This window comes from Stegodyphus dumicola, chromosome 6 (assembly GCF_044657685.1).
Source record: "Stegodyphus dumicola isolate Sdum_Otavi_A_Nest chromosome 6, ASM4465768v1".
In the NCBI taxonomy this organism is placed as follows: domain Eukaryota; kingdom Metazoa; phylum Arthropoda; class Arachnida; order Araneae; family Eresidae; genus Stegodyphus; species Stegodyphus dumicola.
The window spans coordinates 136,858,601-136,883,041 of record NC_140773.1 but is presented as its reverse complement, the minus strand read 5'-3'; the positions used below and the strand labels follow the sequence as shown (position 1 = coordinate 136,883,041).

General features: G+C 35.0%; 1 protein-coding gene across 7 annotated transcripts in view; it reads right to left on the bottom strand.

The window, feature by feature from the left end:
- The window catches only part of LOC118190077 (uncharacterized), a 115,150-nt gene that overhangs the window by 5,740 nt on the left and 84,969 nt on the right, over positions 1-24,441 (bottom strand). The window contains exons 26-37 of one of the 7 annotated variants that reach the window (XM_035360768.2): positions 23,880-24,014; positions 23,694-23,778; positions 21,616-21,704; positions 21,354-21,416; positions 16,031-16,123; positions 12,996-13,055; positions 10,003-10,103; positions 9,168-9,231; positions 8,795-8,958; positions 7,272-7,350; positions 784-838; positions 622-698 (exon numbers count right to left, since the gene is read on the bottom strand). In XM_035360768.2, coding sequence (XP_035216659.1) covers positions 622-698; positions 784-838; positions 7,272-7,350; positions 8,795-8,958; positions 9,168-9,231; positions 10,003-10,103; positions 12,996-13,055; positions 16,031-16,123; positions 21,354-21,416; positions 21,616-21,704; positions 23,694-23,778; positions 23,880-24,014 — 1,065 coding nt within the window. Of the gene's footprint in view, positions 1-621; positions 699-783; positions 839-7,271; positions 7,351-8,794; positions 9,015-9,167; positions 9,232-10,002; positions 10,104-12,995; positions 13,056-16,030; positions 16,124-21,353; positions 21,417-21,615; positions 21,705-23,693; positions 23,779-23,879; positions 24,015-24,441 lie in introns of those variants that run through there. The other 6 variants (XR_004758357.2, XR_004758356.2, XM_035360776.2 and 3 more) reach the window with 6 other exon arrangements.

Sequence of the window (24,441 nt, the reverse complement as noted above, 5' to 3'; positions counted from 1 at the left end):
TAATTAGAAGCCAAAAGCTAGATTTTTAGATGTTAGTGAATTCAAAAACATATTTATTTAAAATTCTTAAAAGCTGAATATCCATCTTTCCTCAACCAAGATGGATATTCAGCTTTTAAGAATTTATTAAAAACTTTATAAGTGTCACAAAAATTTATCTTCTTTAGGTAGTGATACAAATTCTAATCCAGTTCTAGTCAATGTTTTCAAAGTTCAAAACTCTTACTTTTTTCATATTTCATTACCTTTTCTGCGATAGATGGCATTATTTTTTCGTTTTGCTCTCATTTCTACATAAATATAACTGTTGAAACTTCCGCTTTTTCAGATTTTTTTTAACTTTAAGAAAAGAGGAACCTATATTTGGAGTCGATCACATAATCGAGGGAATATGCAAAATCTACAAGAATCTAGCTTTGTTTTCTGTCCAATTAAAAATTTTAAAGATTTCACTTTTTTGTTTTATGTGATTATAAGGTTTAAAATTAAACAAGTTTTAAATTTTTGTTGATTTTAAATGAATTTTGAAAGAACACAGTATCAGCTTCTCTTCGTTAAAATGTGTGTTCAACATTTTCGTTAATAGGTTCGCACAAGAAGGACAGAGAGATACATTAATACCTTTAAAAGACTTGCTTCTTCTAGAGTGATTGCCACGCGTACAAAACCTTCAGCTACTCCTTGGCTGACTGGAACGCCTGAAAAATTTTTTATTGATGGATTAATACCTTAAACCGTTACATATTAGAATTCAGTATTATTTAGCTCTTATTCCGGTTGTACCTTTCATCATAAAATTTTCATCCGTTGGAGTTATAGGAGTATCTACCAAATTAATCTGAAAAAAGAAATAAGTGGTACATCAGTATTAATAAATAAAGCTAATTTTAAGGCATCCATTATATTCGTTCTCTAAAAGAGATTAATGTAATAAAGTATTGTTGCGTGCGTACGGGTTCGTTATGAAATGAATGCACAAGTCCGATGAAAAAAAATGAACAAAAATTTATTATTATCACAACAAAAATGCTTAAATTTTCTCAAATTATCACGCAGTATTACAATATCTCACAGTAGTTTTCTTTTAACTACTCAAATGTCCAATAGAACGTAATTCAAAACAGCTAAAGAACGCTAATCCACGAATTCGCTACAATCAATAACAGTAGTTTTTTAATCAACAACAAACTAAGCAACTCCTACAAACTGAGATGTTTTCCTCCTTTTATAAGATTTTAAAATCACGCGCGAGAATTTTCCAGTACTTTCTCGAAATCAAAAAGAGATATTTATTTATTTAATGCACGCGCTCTTGTATTTTCAATTTTCCGGCTTAGCTTTCTTTTAATATTCGTCACGCGCTGCACTGCGCGAGAAATAAAACCAATTAATTTATAATTGAACTAATATTAGCTTTTTAAATACTAAATTCGTAACACTGCCCCCTTCCCAAGGACTGCACGTCCCGGGCAGTACAATCCCTGGACAGGAAGCTAAATTTACAACTGTGGCATAAATGCAACTGAGGCATAAACATTACATTACAATATCAAACAATATAAACAATAAATGCAATAACTAACTTGAACAAATCAAATGCTATCAAATACTAAATACAAAACAAATACTAAATACAAATCAAATACTAAATACAAATCAAATACTAAATGCAAATCAAATACTAAATACAAATCAAATCAAATACACATTTATAAACAAAAACGACCATGGTCTGATACTATTTACAATTATTTACATTACGTACTATGGCCATAGTAATGTGCTAACCTGTCGTAATGAACGACTTTAGGTTTAGAGTTCGAAGACTTACGAATCCGAACCACGACGTCATTCAGCCTGTTTAGGACTGTGTACGGGCCATCCCAAGGTGACTGTAATTTCGGACAAAATCCTTTCCGTCGAGTCGGATTCCACAGCCACACCTTGTCTCCTTCGTGGAATTGATGTTCAGTAGCTCTTGTGTCGTATCGGGTCTTCATCTTCTCCGTCGCCAAGTTGACTCGCTCTCGTGCAAAGTTGTGCATCACTTCAAACCGGGCCTGGAGATCTTGAATATATTCCTCAGGCGATGAAGGCGCATCCGTATGGCGATCAAACACATGGTCACAAGGCAGACGAAGGTCTCGACCGGAGAGCTTCTGAGATGGAGAATAGATGGTAGTCTTGCGTTTCTTTTCGACCCTGGTATGATTTCGGCGGCTTCCCGAGCTGGGTCTTTCGGACAAGGCGTCGGCATTTCCAAGTGAGGATCTCTTCTGAGGATGGATAGTCATGTCACCAGATGCTGAAAGCAGTTTGTTGTTTTTGAAGTCTAAGGAAAAATTATATTTCCTTAAAAAGTCCAATCCGAGTATGCATGGATCTGTGATATTCGCCACATAAGCCGTGTGATGGTAGGCGGCATTTCCAAACGTGATGTTTACGTTTAACTTCCCAGTTATGTCGATCTTATCACCAGACGCAGTCTGAAGGGTAACACAGGATGGCGTCCAAATAAGTTTATCTTTAAACTGTTCAGCTAAATCTTTCCTAATGATGGTAACATTAGCTCCTGTGTCAATGATCATATCGCAAGGAACTCCATCGATATTCCCATTAATGGACATTCCGTTACTGTTGCCACTCACTGTATAAATTTTAAGCGCTTTAAAACAAGGTTTTTCATTATCTGACAACCTCCGTTCCTCGATATGGTCACTAATTTGTTTACTGCGTCGTTGCTGGGAAATGGTCTTATTTTCCGTACCTCGGGATGTTCTGCAATTTCTTCGTATGTGGCCTTCAACTCCGCAGTTCCAGCATTTTAGAATTAGTTTCTTTTCACATATGTTCCGTCTCAAGTCACTGACTTGTCTGGTAAAATCATCTGCTTTATATTCCGTACCCTGGGGCGTTCTGCAATTCCGTCTTAGGTGACCTTCACTACCACATCTCCAACACCTTAGAGCCACTTTCTTCTCCCTCCTACTCCGTATCAAAGCGTCGACTTGTCTGGCTAAATCATCTAAACGAGCCATCAGTTGATCCACTGGCTCATGGACTCGCACAGCTCTAACTGGGTAGCGATCTCTACTAGTTGCTTGTTGGGCTGCCTCGAACTTCATGGCGTACAGCAGAGCGCTTTTCATGTCCTTTACATCTGCCATTCGAAGAGCTTTCTGTATTTCAGGATCTCGGATGCCGTCGATGAAATATTGCAGCGACAGGATTTCTCTTGTTTCTGTCGGGCACTCCGAAAAGGCGAGGTGGGACAGCCTTTCAACATCCGTGGCGAGCTCCTGAAGTGTTTCGGTAGGCTTCTGTTGACGAGATTTTAATTGGAGCCTGCTGTAGTCTTTTAAACACTTCTCCCCAAAGCGCAACTCCAAGGCGCCGGACAGAGCTTCGAAATCTAACCTTTTGTTTTCGGGAAGAGTCTGAAGGATATCCGCTGCGTCGGCTCTTAGAGAAGCGGCGAGATGACAGGCCTTAGCTTGGGAATCCCATCCATTCGCATCCGCCACGATAGAAAATTGTGTCTTATACACCTGCCAGGAGGTCTTCCCATCATATGTGGATAGCTTCAGAGGTGAACGAGCAGGCATTGGTAAGAATTTAAAATCATCACTCCTGCTCCCTGCCGACGATACGAATTTCTTTAAAGTATCCATTTCTTTGGTAACTGCAGAAACTCTCTCATCAATTTGTTGTTCGATTTGGTGTTGGACAGCACAAACTCTTCCTTCAATTCGTTCCTCCACAGCCGAAACTCTCCCTTCTATATGTTCTTTTACAGAAGAAACTTTTTTTTCTATTTCTTCTTTCACCGAAGAAACTCTTTCTTCAATTTGATCTTTTACGAAAGAAACTTTTTCTTCAATTTGTCCAACTTTATTTTCAACTGTGTCAATTCTGCCTTCCATAGCTTCAAATTTATTTTCTATTATGCAGGTAATTTCTCTTTTCATTTCTTCTTGACATGCTTCAATCTTTTCTTGACCAGCTTGAACGGCTTTCATTTCGTCCTTAACGGATTCCTGGCCCAATTTCATTTCTTCCTTAACGGATTCCTGGCCCAATTTCATTTCTTCCTTAACGGATTTGACGGCCCCTTCCATCTTTTCTTGGAAAGCAGCAAATGCAGTCATCATTTGCCTGAATTGTTCTTCCATCGCTCTTGTTATTGGCATTCAAACCCCACTCCTGACACCAAAAATTGTTGCGTGCGTACGGGTTCGTTATGAAATGAATGCACAAGTCCGATGAAAAAAAAATGAACGAAAATTTATTATTATCACAACAAAAATGCTTAAGTTTTCTCAAATTATCACGCAGTATTACAATATCTCACAGTAGTTTTCTTTTAACTACTCAAATGTCCAATAGAACGTAATTCAAAACAGCTAAAGAACGCTAATCCACGAATTCGCTACAATCAATAACAGTAGTTTTTTAATCAACAACAAACTAAGCAACTCCTACAAACTGAGATGTTTTCCTCCTTTTATAAGATTTTAAAATCACGCGCTAGAATTTTCCAGTACTTTCTCGAAATCAAAAAGAGATATTTATTTATTTAATGCACGCGCTCTTGTATTTTCAATTTTCCGGCTTAGCTTTCTTTTAATATTCGTCACGCGCTGCACTGCGCGAGAAATAAAACCAATTAATTTATAATTGAACTAATATTAGCTTTTTAAATACTAAATTCGTAACAGTATTATGTTTATAATCGTAGCTATAATAGTATAATAGTGCACTAATAGCTTTTTGATAAGCGGCTAAAAATAGGCTAAGGGATTTTTTGTTTTGCCGATTAGGTTGGTTTTATTACCATTAGGTAAAAAACATTCATGTCAGAGCTTGATTTTTGAAGGAATAAATGTAGCTATTGCCTCAGACTCGCACTTTCCAGCAGACTTTCAAATTCGCCTGTAGCATTTAAAATATATAAAATTTTATTTATTTTTTTAGTTTTAGGTTTTTAAAATATGAATTTAATTTTTACTTTTAAAGAAAGAAATCAAAAAATAAGATATAAATATGGGACCTTTGTCTAACATTCACGTTCGCCAATGAAATCTCTTACTAAAGCCTAAATTCAGAAAAGTACATTGCTCTGATTTGCACGGCTACACACCATTGTTATGCAATGTATGAGAAGCTGGCATTCTATAATATGTCAAGAAAATATCAGAGTACCTAATATTTTGGCCAAAGTATAAAATATCCAAGCCCTGTATGAAATATCTCGGCATTACGTACAGTGACAAAATGCGCTAATTAGGAAACGTATTCAAATGGAATATTTAAAAGGCTTTTATTGAGAAGTTATGAAAAGATTAAAATGACATCATAGTGATTCAACAGCCAGTAGTTCTATAGGCTGAATTCCAGGCGAACGGACTGGCTGCATGGGCGTTTTCGGAGATTTTCGATATGTAACGTAGATCCAAACAATTACTTTTTTTTTTTTCTTTTTTTTTTTTTTTTTTTTTCTTTTTTCTTTTTTTTTTTTTTTACATTTGATCGAATTTTAGACAATTCATCATAGAGTCGTCTTGCATGTCAGCATGCCGTGATACGATGTTGGACACTGCATCTTACTCTTTTATTTTCATACAGCACAGTGTGGGCTAGAATCATAGCCCCACAGATTCAAAGAAGCATACTTGGTTACTTTTGAACGAAGAATAAAATGCAAGAAGAGAATTCGGAGGAGATGAGTTTTGGAAGTCACATGCTTCATCACCTAACATTAGAAACGTCATTAGTGAGAATATTTTACATCTTTCTGATTTATTTTTTGGCGCTGCATATAATGTCTGGAAAATGCGCTTAATATTAATTTTTTATATTTTGACATCTAGTTTTCTGCATTCTGTATATTACTTACGCATTTTATGCAATGTCTACTTTTCATACATTGCCGATAGAATATGCAAGGCTTAGTGAAAAGTGTTTTTTAGATAGCGCCTCGCTCTATCTGATTCAAATCAGTAGAAATCTGATTAAAGTAAATTGAAATGTAACATAAATTAATGTACTGTAAAATGACAGAAAACTGTTGGAGAGCATTCAGATGGATCCATATTCGCGACCTACCGTCATTGGAGTTAGAGAAAAGTTTGAAGGAGAATGGACTGTTCAGAATGTTCACAGAAATGTTCTGAAGGAGTCTGGACATCAACAAATCCCACAATGCGAGAAAAGATGATGTAGATATATTGCCAGAGTCAAGAAAATATGTGAAGCAGGTGGGTGGCGAGATTAAATTGAATTTGAAAATCGCACGTTCATCGCATTTCACTGGAAAATTACACTGGACGAAAAAAAAAAAAAGTGCAAAAGCATAGACACTGGAAAAGTTATACTTCAAGAATAGTTCATGTTGTCAGTAAAGCTAATTCAGGTTAAAGCGTCCAGTTTTGCAAGTGAAACTTGGCAGATGTGCAGATTACGCACAGTTTCCAACAAAGAATGTGTAGACAGGTCAGCCAATACTTGAAAGACTATATATGACCAAAAAAAAAAAAGCTATTACTTTCCATACATAATTTTAAATTTATAAAATGAATCATATGTCAACAAACACATTTTATGACCGAATATGCACAGTTTTGAGGCACCTGGTATATATATTGCATAATACGCATTCAATGTAGCTTCACATCTAACAAATTTATCTTAGGACAACACTGATTCTTATAAGAAACATTTATCCTTTTCATGGGAGTCTGAAACCGTGTCTTTCATCTTCAAAGGATACGACTGTTTTGCTCTTCTTCTATTTTATTTCCCTTGAAATTCTCTTATTCTTCCCCTTGAAACGTACCGTCAATACATACTTTTAATTATCTGCTACTGCTTAGTATCACATACCGTCAACTAAAGTTTGGATATTCCTTAATTTAAAATGTGAAATTGATGTGCTATTAACATGTTAAGCATTTCAACAATTTGTGTCACGCATTCAACTGCATTAAGAAGGAAATAGATTTTATTTTATTATCACGCGAAATATATGCATTAATTTATACAGAAAACAGTTTGGAGCTAAGTTAGTTAATGTTTCTATAAAATGGAGGAAAAAAATCAAATTTCAAATACGCTTACTAATTTAGTTTCCATTATTAAAGTAGAAATATTGTTAAAGTATAATAAAGTATTTTTGTCAGTACCAAAATTTAACTATTGCTTTTATTTACTTTTAATTTTGAATTTAAAAAGAAGTCAGAGTCTCTTAAGCATACTGTTAAAATTTAACTTACAGGTCTCGGTACGCCCTTCATAATTTCTGGAAAAATATATTTGTTCAGAACTGGATACCTCCTTTGTCTCTGAGCTGCTCTAAAGAAGAAAAAAATTTAATGTACAACATTTGTATAGCAAGGTACGAAAATTTCGTTTTTTAACGAGATTTCATTTCTATAAATTTGAGAATTATAAATTGCCTTTCTCGAAGGTTTTTTTGTAAAACAATTTTTTACATTTGATGTTGAAAATTACAATATTTTTTTCAATTATATTCGTAATTCAATTATCCTTCATTAGTCTGCGGAAAACTCGATATTAGTTCGCTTTGTGGTTGTTGTTTAATAGCACAATCTGTTGTCTAAGGAACTTTATTTGGGAAAGCGGTAATTAAGCTATGGGGTTGTCTCAATGTATTTGAGGACGGTAAATGACCTTGGGTCTCAAGCCAAGGTGTGTGGTTTAGAAACGACAAACGAAACACCTTACTGTAAGGCAAAAACACATTTTGGCCTCTGAAGACGAAATTTAGATCTGTTTTCTAGAGCGAACTCTGACTGGTCGCCGAGCATTTATTTCCTTTATTAAAAACTATTTTTAAGGTACAAATCTGTCTTAAAACCACGTTCTGGCGAATCCGCTTGCGTGTGTTAGCACGCAGAAGGATTCACTAGCATCTCATTAACATATGGCGCGCGCTACTACCTAATAAAGTATAACGGGCGCTGAAAACTGCTTGCTGAAACAGTTGATAAATACAAACAAAACGGAATTTCCAAAAATAATCGGTTACGATTATAATGATAACCTAAAAAATAATGTTTAAAATGTAATGATATGTTTTAATGTTTTTAATGAATGTTTGTTAATGATATTTATTTTAAATGATAATGTAAATTTAAAAAAAGTTACAAATAAACGGCAAAACGAAAATTTAAAAACGAAAAAATTATAAAATAAAATATAAGACTATTTTTATTAGCTTGATTCGCACTAAAATGTATGAAATAAAATAATTATATCACTTCTCCTCACGGACTGGAGAAAACGGCGTTCGCCAAAGTCCTCATCTCCTTTCTTCTAGCTTACAAGCAAGATTGCTACAGATATCACTTCTTAACCACAACACTCAAAAATTTCAGTTGCTGTTAATATTTTTACAATTATGTTCATTCTAAAGTAGCCAATAAAAATTAAATTAAAATTCTGAGAGAAGATAAAAACCGTTCATAAAAAGCTTTATAAAAAGCTTTATAGCGCTTACTTTCTTCTCTCAAAATTTTAATTTTAATTTTATTAGCTTCTTACAATTAACATAAATATAAAGATATTATGAGCAACTGCAGTTTTTTAGCGTTGTGGTCCAGAAGCCATATAATTATTTTATTTCATACTTTTTAGTGCGAATAAAGTTAATGGAAATAGCCTTGGATTAAATTTTTTAAATTTAATTTTACAGTCTTTTCAGTAAATAATTCATAATCATATTCACATATAAAGATAACATAGGAAGCAATAAAATGAAAATGAAAATAAGTACCTGGCTAGTATTTTCGGTGACCGTGTGCCTAGTAACTCTTTGATTTCGTCCATTGTCATGAAAAACAGAATATCCTCTTCAGGGATGCGTCCTTCAAGCACAAGGAGTTTAGCGAGATACCGGAATGCTTTCCGCCACTCATCAGTTGTTTTTATATACATAGACTGCCATAAGAAAGGATTTCATAATAATGTGAAAAGGCTTTTCAGAATGCTTTTCACTAAAATAAAAGGCTAAGGATATTTCAGTGATTCTTATTTAAATTTTAGATTAATAAATTAAATTTTACGTGTACTCTCAGTCTTTTTATTAAAATAAACTATGAATTAACGTAACAAATATTATCAGTTTTTAAAAATTAAATGTAGGTTACTTTAGTCATTTCTCGGTTCTGCACACCGCGGCGGCTCATGGGCAATAATAGTTTCAACATGAATCTGAAAAACAAAATTCTTATTTCATTATTGATATCTTCTTCAACACAGGTAAGAATAAATTACTGATGATACGAAAGTATTTGCTGAGTGTTTCCAAAACTTCTGAATCATTACGCTGCTATGCACTGATTATGTACTTCAATTTTTATGTCTTGCATTTGCGCTACATGTCAAATCTGTAGTTTATTGTCTGCAAAGCCAGGTAAACAACCAGTTAAATTATTGCCAGTAGCCGTCGATCTTTAATTCCGTTTTTAAATTATAACACTGCTTAATAAAACAAATGTGTTCATATCAAGATTTGTGACCTGAAAATTTTTATTCTTTACAAAAAGCAATTTTCGACCTGATAAGGGCAGTCCTATGGCGTTATTGGCGATATAAATAGACTGTTATGTAAATCGGTAGCTTCTTTCTGGCTGATTAGGTTATAAAGGAAAGGATGAAATAAACTACAGGCAATGTTATGCAAATATTTTGCTGAAAAAAGAATTATAATTTCTTGGCCTTTGCATGACATTAATCTTAGCTAAATTAATCAGAAAATCCAACTGAAAGTTGCATGTACAACATCATCTCCACATAAAGATGCCAGCACGTTTCTTAGAGCATTGCTATTCGAATTCCTTGCTTTTATGCATACCGGAGAATCATCTCAGAGACTGGCACTGTTATCTAACTATTCTTCAGAAAAGTAATAAATGCATTTCACTTAACTTTTACAAGACACAGTATGCTATTTCAAATATAAGGGTAAAGCTTCATAAATACCTGGAAAAGAATCCCACTGGAATAGAAAGCCGAGACAGTATTTCACTTAAGTTGTCCGAGTGCTTCCTTGAGAAATCTTGAGATACATTAGCAGCTAGATTCTGAAACAATTACATGCGATTGATGTGTATATGTTATATTGATTCTGAAACAGTTATATACAATAGAAGTCGTTTAATGTGATCGCTGTTAATGTTTTCATTTGGATCGAACTGCTGAAGACCCTCTCGTTTGTTTATGAAAACAGAGAAAATACATTGTTTATTGTGATAAAGCATTAAGTTAATATTATTTAAGTATAATCTTTTTTTTTTTTTTTATTTTTTAAAGTAGCCAAGTAAGAAATAGAGTCGAAAGATATGGTCAAAATAGATTGTAGAAATGGGTAAGGTCGAAAAACGTATTCCAGATAAGGGATTACGTCACCAAACAGCTTGTTTTCAGTTTTATCAGCTACACTGCTGGCCGTTAAAACTGCAGTATTATGAAAGAAAGCAAATACAAAAAAGATATTTATTGCATGTAAACAGTATGGCATGGAGACAAAATGATTAAACTTGTAAGCAGTTTGGGGTTTACAAGAGTGTGAAATTAATAGAAACAGCTGCCAGCCCTGGTAGCTAAAACGGCTCTTACCCGGTTAGGCATGGAGTCGAACTGGGCTTGGATGACAGAAATGGGCAACTCATTCCATGATGCTTCACGTCTGTACCGCACTTCATCAATTGCTGCAATGGGGTGGCCGACCAGTCTCTCAGCAACCCATGACCAGATGTTTTCAATGTTATATAACCCTTGATCTTAATATTTGAAGATCATACATCATTTACAGGAAGAGAACACAAAAATGTAGCAGTGGAATACCCTGTGTATTAAGGAAGGTCAGAACACAACGTGCAACATGGGGTCTTGCACGTTATCAGCCAATAAACCACAACGAGCAACATCTTACTTGTTGGAAGATCTCGTTTCGCAGACCTCAAATATAGTGAAAAACCAGTGGACATAAGATGTTAGAAATATAACGGTCTGCGTTCAAATTACCGTCGATCCGAACTAGAGATGTGCGTGTCGTGTACCCAATGGCTGTCCAAACTGTCACACCATTTATAGGACCACTATCCCGATATCGAATGTAAGCAGACAACGTGCGGTCTCCTCGGAGCCTCCAGGCACTTATACGGCCATCATAATAATTTTTTTTTAACTTTTACACTATTAAGGAGGACTACTGGTCGGGAACAAGCCCTTACAATATGATGTCCGCTCTGCAGAAGGCATAACGGCATTTATTGAGTTTAAATTAAAATGGCTGAACTGTAAAACGCAGCTTGCAATCTTCGGGAGCCTGATACAATGTAAGTTATAAGTGCCGAGTGACACTGATATGCTAAACTACGAACCACTACTCTGTATTATAACAGTGGTGAGCAGTAACAATGTTGCTGCTACGTCAGTCCTGATCGTAAGGCTGTCTTATTGTAAGATTGTCACACTTAAGTAGTTCAGAGTTCTTTTACACTACTGTACGTACAAAAGACGTGTTAGATAGCAACACTAAACCACCATTATACAGCTCGTTTTCTTTCTATGTACAGCTATATTCTTGCTAGTACATCACACGCTTACAAGAAAGCATAATATACGACACACTTATTGGAATACCATGCAGCAGGGAATACATTGTAAGAGCTTGTTCGCCGTCACTCTCTATGCTGCATTGGCCTTGCACCTGGTGTGATGTTTTGGGAAACCACTGGGGGCACGGCACGCACGTCTCTAGTTTCGATGGACGACAACTTGAACGCAGATCTGTACATTTCTGACATGTTTCGTCCAGTAGTTGTGCCCTATTATCGAGACCTGCCAAACGCCATCTTTCAACAAGATAATGCAAGATCACATGTTGCACGTCGTGTTCTGACTTTCCTTAATAGACAGGATGTTCGATTGCTGCCCTGACCTCCATGGTCCCATTGGAATCATCTGGTCATGGGTTGTAGACACACTGGCCCGCCACACCTCTCCAGCTAATATGGTTGATGAAGTGTGGCGCACACTTGAAGCAGCATGGAATGAGTTGCCCATTTCTGTCATTCAAACCCAGCTCGTTTTCATGCCTAACTGGGTAAAGTCCGTTTAAGCTGCCAGGGGTGGTAGCTGTTTCTACTAATTTCGCACCTCTGTAAACCCTGAAACTGCTTATTCATATTAATTTAATCATTTTGTTTTCATGCCATACTGTTTACGTAAAATCAATACCTTTTTTTGTATTTGCTTTCTTTCATGGTGTTGCAATTTTAATGGCCAGTAGCGTAGTTCACCTGTGCGTTAGGTTACAAGAAATGTCTGTAAGCGAGATCATGAAGAATTCATTTGGTCTGAAATGTTGCAAAGAACAACAATTTGAAGGAAATAAAATTAAATTTGTTTCAGTTCTGAAATTCTTATTCCGTTTTTAAATCAAAACTTAAAGAAATTTTTTCTGGTTTTGATGAATGTATGATGGAAAAAAAGTAGTCGATTCACGTCCTAAAAATTTTTCTGGCGTTCCTAGGAAATAACAAATTTATTTCAGCTTATTAATTATTATTCAGTTTCTGAAGGAAAAAAATTAAAGAATTTTTTCTCTCTCTGCCAGGTGATGGAAGAACATAGCCTATCCGCGCCCAACGCATTCTTCTAACAGCAAGAAATAAAATTAACAAAATTATTTCATTTGTAAAATTATTTTTTTAATTTCTTAACTAAGTAATAATAATAAGTATTTTTCATATCCCCTCATCTATTTGATAGATGATGGAATAACGTAGCCCAGTCGCCGTATACATTCTTCTAGAATTTAGTAGCAATGATATAAAAAGGTGTCGGATGCTAGAAATGCACCAGACCGATTGTGGCGTCATTGCTGTCAAATTATACACGTTTTGATAATATAATTACAATATTATATATATATTATATTTTAAATTAATATTTTTCAAGGAATTTACCTGTAGCAGCTTCACCAACGACTTCGGATCAGAACCCCACGAGATTGCGTAAATGTCATACTGGGAAAAAATAAATAAAAACATTGGAAACTGAAAAAAGTGTTCAAATTACAGCCTTTGATTAATAGAAGCTCTTTCTAATTTGAGAAAAACTATACCAAAGTAAAATTTAAAATTTAATAGAAGGCAACCTAAGCTTAATACTAGCTTTGAATTCATGAGCTTCTTCAGGTTCAATTTTTTTTTCCTGGGATTTGGCAGCATAACATCTAAAAAAATTACTATTAAAAATTTTAAAAATTAAAAATAAAAATTGTAAAATATAAAAATTCCAAAAAAATTCTGTTGCAATGTAACATATGGCTTTATAAACCACTTTAGTAATTACAACTCTGCTGCAGATATTCTTAAAAATTATTAGTTGGATGTGCATATAAATTAAATATATTTTACTTTCATATTAATTATATACATTATTAAAAAGAAAAATAAAGGTTTAATTTACTTTAAAATGCTTTTAAACTGCTCAGTTTATTAGTCTATGATTGATTGGATCCAATTTCAAAGATAAATGGAGCATCCAAATAATTCTGCTCATGAGAGGGCCTAAAAGATATATTAAACGTTTTATGCTCCTTGTATTGTTGACTCTTGTCAAAGACGCGTACATTATACAAGAAATTTAGGCACACGATAGCAAATTTGAGGTAACTGGCAAAGTTATGAGTTAGCTCAAAATTTCCGTGAATATATGTAGTTCAGTTACATATTTATAACAAGTAATTATAGTAAACAAAATATATTTATCTATATATTAATTGCTTATTATATGAACTACATTTGGTGCATTAAAAAAATCTGACATTGATAAGGGACAGGCCTTTTCTGATTTTCATATACAAGCTCCGCACGCATTTTCTGCAGCTTCAATTCAAAGGTTAAGCGCGCCAGATTAAAATAATTATTAGCAGCCCAAGATTGTATTTTCAGATTATTATGCAAGTAAGTATCAGTAAGGACATTATGATAGCTAGAAATTATTTTTTGCTGTACCACGTTCAACTAAGAATTTGTAATTTATGAAAGGTTGTTTATAAATGACATTTTTTATAAATTACTTTTTTTACATATTTTTATGCTTTAATTTATAATATATGTGTTAAAATATTTTCTAATGCCATTTACTTTCTTAAATAAATTTTATGATAACAACGACAATAATCTATCAATAAGTATTTGAACACCTGCGATAGAAAAGGAAAACAAAATTTAATCATATTCCATTGTTGGTAGAGCATCCACAAGTGGCAGTTGCAGCCTCAACTCTCTGGGGCATGCTTTTCATAAGCTCTTGTATGATGGTTATTGGTATTTTCCTCCACTTGGTTTGGTAAAGATATGTAAGTTCCTTCACAAATACTGGACGATTGTCGCACTCTTTAATTCAGCAATTCAACTCGTTCTAGAGGTTCTCGATAGCGTTCAGGTTTGGGCAGGTCAGTACATTCTTTTAACTCCATCTTCAGCATTATAAATCCATGGTGGACCTCGCAACATGACAGCTGTCTGTTATATCACGAGAGTAACATAGGTCCAACACGTAAAACTGTCACAAGGTAGGAAGCACACTGTCATCCAAAATAATAAAGTAGGCATCCACAAAGAGTTTAGCATGAATTTGAACCAATTGTTTACTACATACCAGGGGAAACACCTCCAGATCATAATTCCTCTTCCGCCGAACTTTGGACACAACGTATTTTGGCAGGAGGCGTTCTCCAGGCAGACGCCAGACTCAGACCCTGCCATCCGAACGAGAGAGGGTGAACCTTGATTCGTTGTTCCAGATCAAAGGATTATGGGCGGAAGCACGATCATGAAAGCGAAGTAGATGTGCTTTCTTACGAATAGCATTCATAGAAACAATACTCCCAATTTCCTGTTAAAACTCCGGAAGTATGTGGGCCATCGATAGGGTGCAGTTCTTCTGAATTTCTCTAGCCAGCACCCGTCCATCCCTGTCTCCCAGTTTCGTGGGTCTGCAACTCGGGGCACTTGGAACTGCCGACTCGGGGCAAGGAAACCAATTGAAAAGACTTTGATAAAAATTCCTAGACAAGGTTTCGTTTCAGTCAGAAACCGAGTGTAGGAAAAAATTAAAATATTCAGTTTCTCTATGGTGGGACCACAGGAGCCCACCTGTGGGCGAGCGGTAAAGTCGCTGATAGTTCGATCCGCGGTTCGAATCGGGCTGGCTGTACGGGCGTTTTCATGGTTTTCTCTATGTGCAAAGTATATACAAGTTTCGCTTAGAAAATCTTCCACGAAGATACCCCCCCCTTTAGGCAGATAGCTCACGAATGCTTTTGCCATAATCAAATCGTCTAAACCTGGTTGAACCACAGAATTCTGGTAACTCGACCTGAGTTCAAACCCAGGTGAAAATCTCAGTTGCATGTTTGCTTTTCATAGTTTTCTGCATGTGTAACAGGGATACAAGCCAGTCTCCTTTAAAAAACTCTCCGCAAAATCATTTCTGCCCTTAACCAGATAGCGTTTGTGTTCTTGGCCGTATTACAGTAACGTAACCTAACCTCTTACTAGTTGGAAATTTATTAATAGTTGAGTAATAAGCCAGTTAAATCCTGTTAGCGCAATATCGGGCTCCGTTCAGGCTGAATGCATGTTTTTTTTTTCCCGAAATGATACATGAACATGAGAGCCAATTTACTTTAGAAAGTCCTCTACAAAGAAATCGTTCCTTAGGCAGTTTTATGTGCATGGGTTTTCAGAATAATTTGACCAACCAAATGATTATGTCATTTAACTGATCAAATTTGACATTTGATTTAATTGATTCCAAACTGATCACCTTTTTAATGAAGTTATTTTCGAAGCGTAAACTGCGGAATTTGACGTAGGATGTTTGCTTTTCACGCATTACATTAGTTAATAAATACTTTTGTAACAGTAATGGAGAAAATTTCCCGATTTGATGGTTCAGAAATATGCTTGAAATATCAAAGAATACGTACTTCACCCAAACATCTATGGCCATGTCTCTCCAAAAATTCTCGGAATTTTCTTCCTGCCATGCATGTTGTTGTTTGTAGCCAATTCAAAGCTTCCTATGTGAGAGAAAAACGTCAAGACAAAATTTATTGTAATCATCATTATCATCATATATTAAAAATTATTATTTCAAGATGAAACATAATTATTTATACATCACATATATTTTATCATTATTTTTGTTTTCTGAGATTTAATATCAATTAGTTTGCTTTACATAATAAAATTTATGCCGCATATATCAATTAGCTTCCTTTTTTTCAATCCATTCTCCTTAGTTTTTATTTTATTAATCTTTGATATCAAATTCATGAGGATCCGGATAACACAAGCAAAATCCGAGTTAATTTTGTTTTTGTTTTACTGTAGGGATTTTCATATTGGAAAGTATTTTCACAGAAATAAGTAATTTCGTGAAAGTTAATGAAAATGTTACGCGAATACAAGATTCCTAAAATTAAAAATCAAACCTCTTAATAAAAATTAGTATACATAAAAATCCCCAGTCTGCTTTAAAAGTAAATGATAAATCTGAAATTAATTGAATAAAATAATAATTCTGTAGAGTCTCACTCTTTTAGGTGAGAGCTAAGACTAAGACTCTTAAAAAAGACGCAAGCGAATCATCCCTATGGCTAGAATGAACACAGAAACGTGAGAAAGATGTAAAAGACCCTTTTATTAAGAACTCAATGTAGCTGAGCGGAAGGCATTTCTTGAGCTTACAACTTTTTGGGGTAATTCAAAAGTAAGGAATTTCATATTATGTAAAACTAAATCTAAGTCGTAAATTAGCCAAAGGCTGCACAGAATTAATTAACGTTCAAGTTGGCTCAAACCTACGTGACAAGCACTATTGAATTGAATAACGGAACACCGAAGACAGACTGCTATTGTAGAAATTCAGCTAGTAACGTAGCTTCCCAGCAGGCAGAATGTGATCTGTCTGTGCAATCCAAACCTTCTTTTAAACTACCATTTTTCTGCAACTAATGTTTGCATTCTGGCAGGAAAACGAAAAGTGAGAAAGACATAAAAGCTGCTTAACATAAAATAACTGATTAGATAAAGTATATAAATACCCTACAACTATTATACTGTTACTTGATAAATTACACTAACGCTAATGTGTACATGACACACTACTGTGTTTCAGGAATACATGCAAACGAATTGTTAAAAAGAGAACACGAATCCGTATAACAAAAGCAAATCCGGAGTTAATTTTTTGTTTTCGGTAGGGATTTTCATACTGATAACATCTCGATATATAAACAAAAACATATTTTACTTCTCCGTTAAGCTTTAACACTCACTGATGCTGCATTTCTTGCACAGGGATGAATTTACACATACCTATACTCATAAGAGCTATTATAGTGCCTTTACTTGTCAAATCTTTGTTCCAGACACATACTTCTAATTATAAAACGTTTTATATAAGAAAAACATTCCTGTTATGATATATTTACGTTAAAAAACTAATTTTGTAAAAATCAAAAAATTATATATTTTCTACTGTTCGCCTAACCCTACAGTTATGCTAAAAGAAACGTTTATATTCATCTTAAAAAATAAAGTACGAAACGTTTGACTCCTGTACAGCAAAAATTTTCCGAGATATTTAATTTTAAATTTTAACTTCGTGTACAGGGGTCGTACATAAACTGAAGAGTGAAATGTTTGCATTGATGCACAACTAAAAATGAATACCAATTTAGAAACAAGGTTATGATGTTAATAATCATAAAGTAATCATAGTAATCTTAATTAAGTGCATAGTAATCTTAATTTAGTGTTAATAATCATAGTAATCTTTGCAGACTATTATGAAAAATATTAATCAATATACATTTTTTCCAAAAGGAAATCTTATTCATAGATTCTTATAGATTTCACATTCTAGAAAATGCAGGCAGGCTTCAGTATAAATACAGACCCAACTCGGAACATTATTTACATAAATTGAAAATGAAAATTATTTCTTAGTTTAATAAATTTTTGTATGATTATTAGATTATAATTCTAAACTGAGAAAATCTGCTCGAGAGTATAAACATGTTTTTAGCTTTTGGAAATTAAAAAATTATTTCTGCGAAAATTTCTTTCCCTATTCCATAAGATTAAGAATTAAAGAATGCCACGCATTAGAAAATCACAAAATTGTAACATTAAATGACATTAAAAGGAAAAAAATCAATCTCAAATTACTCTAATTTATTTTTTTTTTATGACGATTTACAGAAATCTAAAAATATGCTAACGCGATGTATATTTAAAATCGGATTTCTACTGAATTGCACAAACGGCTTTTACTGTCAGGTTACATTCTTCACATAACTGTCATCCAAATGACGCGTCTATAAAAATTACAAGTCCTGGCAAACTGCATTCTCCTTTCAGGGCGTGTTTCCTGCGTTTTCAATAGCTTATTTATTGAATCACTGGCAATTATTCGCAACGCGTTTTGCAGCTCTTGTAAATCTTTGGCATAATTTAGAACATTGCAAAGTTGAAAATTTCCACATAGCAACTTGTGACCGCTTGCATTGAAAGTAATATTGGTAGTATATTAACATATGGTTGTAAACTTAACTTCAGATTTACCTGTAACGACACCAATGGTTATCTCATAATCACGGTTAAGCCGGCGGCAGTTATAAATATAGAAAAGAATATTATAATTAATAAAAAATAATACTAACCGTTGTAATTTCACATTCAAGCAATTTAATCCGGAGAATAAGTTTATTTAGTTATATCAATATTCAAAATAAGAAGAAACACACTGAAAATGTCTGAAAAATTAACGTCATTCGAAATAAAGAAACTAAAATATTACTGATATTAGAAATTATTAGTTTATGTAGTATTCGTAAATTATTAGTTTGGTGATATTAGAGAACAATATTGCTACGAATTTTGTAAGTACATTTTAGTGAAATTATACCCAAATTGTAATATCTCTTTTTGTAAATTAACATAAAATGCCTCAAGAATGACAATATACGCTAGAAAAATAATGTACCTGGGCAAATCCATTTAACATTGAGGTTAATGGCTATCTCCCCAATTTGGCAAAATGGCACCAAGCTGGCGACGGTTTGGGCGACAAATATTTGTTACCAAATTTGGCAAGAAATCACAAAGATTCGCCACAATTGGCGGCTATTTGGCAACATTTTTGTCGGATTTCTTTATAACTGTAATCGGTCGGTTCCCTATATGTACTATATGTATTCAGCCCTATATGTAATTATAAATGCCTTCCAACAGTTTCGAGAAATTGAAGGTACTGAAAAGTTCTCGGCGGACGGAGGGAAACTATATAAAACCAGAGAGAGCATCAGTTCTTAGTTCAGTTCAGATTTGAATTCAGAGTTTAACTCAGAATACTGAGAGATCACTCTGTGAGGTTACACATTCCGGCTTTGTACACTCACGTTTGTGAAAATTGCAACACCAAGAAGGAATCGTCATAATTGAATGCAATTTAATACACAGTTGAGTGGTAGTGGTACAAATAAATGATTAAATGTTCAAAGCAAACAAACAAGAACAAGAGATCAGAATCAGTATTTTGTGTGGCCACCACGCGCCGCAATAAGTGCTGCTACACGACGTGGGATGGAGTCAAACAAAGTTTGAATGTCTGACTGAGGAAGAGCATTCCATATCGTTTGTACGCGTACCCAAAGTTCGTCTGCAGACGCAACAGGACGAGGATCACGAGCAAGACGCCGACCAATGACATCCCACACATGTTCAATTGGCGACATATCCGGGGAACACGCAGGCCAAGGAAGAAGCTGTACCTGCTGCGCTGCAAAGAAGGATTTAACAATCCGAGCAGTATGAGGGCGGGCATTGTCCTGTTGAAATACAGCGCCTGGCAAGCTATGAAGGAAGGGAACAGCTTCGGGCTGTAGAACTTCACGGATATACCGGTTGCTGTTCAGATTGCCCACAATTCGTAGCATTTGAGATCGTCTATGATATGCTATGGCGCCCCAGACCATAACTCCGGGTGTTCGTCCACTGTGGCGTTCGATAATGCACTCCGGAAGGTGGCGTTCACCGGCATAGCGTCTGACACGAATGCGGCCATCATGGTATCACAAATTAAAGCGGGATTCGTCAGAAAACACGACATGCTGCCAATCAGCACGCCAGTCTCTATGCTGATTGGCCCATTGTAGCCGCAGGCGGCGATGGTCGTGCGTTAGGGCGATCCTGTATAAAGGAGTCCGTGCGCGCAGTCCACACTGCAGCAGACGTCTACGAATTGATGAAGCACACAATGAAACACCTGTAGCTATTGACCACAGTGCTGCCAATTGTCTAGAGGAAGCTGTACGGTCCGTCCGCGCCATGCGGACCAGGTGTCTATCATCGCGAGCTGACGTCACATTTCGGGGTCCCCTCCCGGATTTCCGAGTTGTCCGACACTCGTCCGTCCACTGCTTCCAAACGCGCATCACTGTGCTGCTGTTACGCTGCACACGAGAGGCTACTGCACGATACGACAATCCAGCTTCACGAAGGCCGATGATTCTCCCTCGTTCAAACTCTGTAAGTTGTTCAAATCTCGCTCTCTTTCGTCGACGAGGCATAAGTACAGATTGAGTTAACGTTTACCACTAGCAGATAACCACCGATAACCATACACGCCTCGCTACAGCCGTCTATTTATTCGGATCCATCAGCCGTTCAGAGGGCGCTGCTCAGCATACGCATGCGCTACGGATTTGCAATTCTAATCATTTGCATATCATGCGCTACTTTGCATTTCCTGAAAATTTCAGCTCACTCGCGTAAGTCCTTCATGGTGTTGCAATTTTCACAAACGTGAGTGTATATTGTCTTTTGTTTAACATTCCTAGTAGTTTGAAGTGTTAACTACTGTTTGCGCTCTATCATGATGAAAAGAGCTGTACGGACACTTTTGTGAAAAGTACCAGAACTGTAAAGTTTTTGTTTTGTTTTGGGAAATTTTTTTTTTTTTATCAATCTATCATTGGTGGTGTGTGCATTCAATCTATTACAAATCCGTATGCATGTAACATTATCTACGAAAGAATTTGAGAAATGAATAAATGTCTATAACAGCATATTTTGTGCCATTTCGCAATTCACAGCCTCGACATATTTTAGGAACAGCGGAATTAATCTGCCCCTAGTTAATCAAGAGTTGATTTTGTTTTCAAAGGAGTTTCATCCTTGTTTAAAAGTAAGATAAATTTTAAAAGTTATTTTGAGAGATAAGAAAGAGGAAGGATACATTACCTCAACGCTCATTTGTTGGAACTCATTCACATCTACTACTTTAGAAATATCAAAGGCAATACTCTGAAGAAAAAAGCAACAGTATTGTCACAAACATTCTCTACATTACTACTACATAGAAATTTATTGGCTTTGAAGTTTAATAGTTGTACTAGTGATTTCTTAAATTAAATCTTGGATTAAGTATTTGCATAGATTAACTACTTGGATGGTATAATATAAGTTCATTTGTTATGAGTAACTTCTTTTTATCTTTACCTACCTGTATAGCGGAAGGCACATCAGCACTTTCCACATCACTTTTGGTAGTTATGAGAGAAGCAAACTCTCGATAAACTTCATCATTAAATCCTAAAATAATATTAAAAGACACAATTTACATGGTATTTAGTTACACATCATGGAAAAGTACATATCAAGCGAGAGAAAAATTTAATTCTGTCTGAATTAGCCCACCAGCGGCCGAGCGGTAAAGTCGCTGAACACTGGTAGTTCGGTCCGAGGTTCGAATCCCGCGAACGGGCTGGCTGCATGGGCGTTTTCGTGGTTTTCTCCATGTGTAACGTGTATACGAGCCAGTTTCCCTTAGAAAGTCCTCCACGAAAGGCATCCCTCCCTTTAGGCAGATAGCCCTCGCGGCTTTGCCATAATCACACACACACACACACACTGTCTGAATTAAATCAGAAGCTATAGAATAAATGCTTCATGTTCAGAACTAGACGAGAATCCGCTACGATATTATCGAAGAAAAAACCGAAAGAAGGTCTGGTATTCATTTATTGAGTTTTTGCATAAAGTTTCAAATTATATAGAAATATTTAAGAGATGATGTAAATTCACACATGATTTATTGCCTCAAAAGTTGAATTCTGATCTATGCTTACAGCTAATGATTATTACTGAAAGTTTTAAGACGAGCTGCCAAAAATTAATCTGGGCAGTATTTATCAATGTTTTGAACTGTCTATTAATTTTTATAAATGTGACTTATAGAAAAAACGAGATATTAAAGAAGCACATGCATTCATGAAAGGGCTTAGTACAAATACACGATCCCGCAAAATCTTCGCGTGCTTTAGTATATCAGAAAAGAGGAAAAATAGTTAAAAGTTTATTAAGAATTCGCAGTTTTCATGAAGAATAGGAACAATAATGTAAATTTAATTAATTAATTAATGTAAATTAATTTTAAAAAATATAATTAAATTAATAGTTTGGTGAAAATTTCAGCATGCATTACGCAGACGATATTAGCTATCCTGTAGTTTCACTAACAAATTTAAGCTAACTTTACATCTCTCATGTATGCAGCATTACGTCACGGACTGGTTCATTCGAGAACATTATGCGGATTTGAGTTACAAGCAATTTAATATTAAAAATGTTACAATGTTAATGTTACAAGCAATTTAATATTAAGTTAGGAAAAATAATCATAACTATATGAATTGTATTGGATCAACTTTTGGATTTACGGAACCCCAAAATAACGGAATTATTTTTACGTAATCATATTATACACTACAATGCACATTTTCATTCCCTTCAAAATTTTCTCCACCTGTTTGGATGAACTCTTCCCGAAGTTTTGCCCACTGCTGAAAACTTGAAAACTTGTCTGAAACTCTTGACACGGAATATTGTTCATGATAATCAACTTGTTTTCTCGTACTTCATCCACATTAATGAATTGCGTTTTTATCTACCGAATTCCTCTCTCCTTTCTTTATCCACGAGAACAGGAATAAGTGGCTCTGAGCAAAAGGTTTGGTGAAGTTTGTGTGAGACACAAGCGCCATATTGTTCTTTCTCAAGAACTGCTGGACAAAGAAAGTTTCTTCAAAAATCTGATGAATCGTTTTTAGATGATCTTCATCAACAGTCTGTTGTTGTGTGATATATCGCCTTTACGAAAAACCAATCCTACCCTTATGATTAGTCAAAGCATCACCTTTTGTTGTAAGTTTTGCCGAAGCATGGCTATAGTCTCAGTTGCAGGGTTTCAAAAGAAATACGAAGTTTCACAATCACACGTTTTTCTCGTCGGTCGCCCATCATGAAAATAGCACGATGTTGATAGCAGAAACGCACACAAATCAAGGCCGAGGACTACCCGCTCTGCTCATAAAGAAGTCACTCGGCAAATATTCGAGTGGAATCCTAAGCTAAGAAAGCCTATGGGCACTATCCGTAATTACAAAGTTTCTTACTTGCAGAGTTTCCGTTCCAGTTATATATAATTCACTTTCAAAATTATCTGATGGAGCAAAAAAGAGAGTATATATGAGATATAATACTTATCAATTTTGAATTGAGAAAAACTCTTCGTATACTAACCTCCGCTGGCTTTCGCAAGGATAGCCAAAATAAACATATTCCATAGTGTTGATGACTCGGTACTCTTCATAAGGCTGATGGAAACCTAAATGGCAGTTCGATGAAATTAGGGTAAAATATAAACTCAGAAATGATCGCTTGCGATATACAAATTTAGAAATAAAGTTAAATTTAAATTAAACATACGCTACAGATTTCTGTACTGCTTTTCAAAAGATGATCGAAAAGTTCTTTGGAAGTTTTGAATTTCTCAACTGGAATGTGATAATTCATATAATTCTTTTGATCTTTCCGAATTCGCTTGCCCACCGTCAGTAAATCCTGAAATTACAGAAAATTATGGGAAAAAAATATTGAATTAATTTTTCAGTGCAAATAGCATGCTTTCTTTTGAGCTTTCTTTTCAAGTTATCATATTAGTTTTTTCCCTTCATTTATTTCTAAACTAAAAATAAACGAAGGAAACCAAATAACAGGATATAATACAGTAGACCTAAAGTAATATTATAAAATATAACGGGTTAATCAGCAGTTTAGTGAAAAATGTGCGGATGTTTTAAATGTGAACGTTCTAAGACAACTATACAGATTTTTTGATATCGTGCAACGATTATGACATTACATAAACCTGAATCGAAGTTCTTGCCGCGAACATCTCAATATGCTACAATCAATACCAGCGACATAACTTTGACAGAATCCTTTATGAAAAAAAAATCATATTGATTATGTCAGGGGTGAGCTTGAA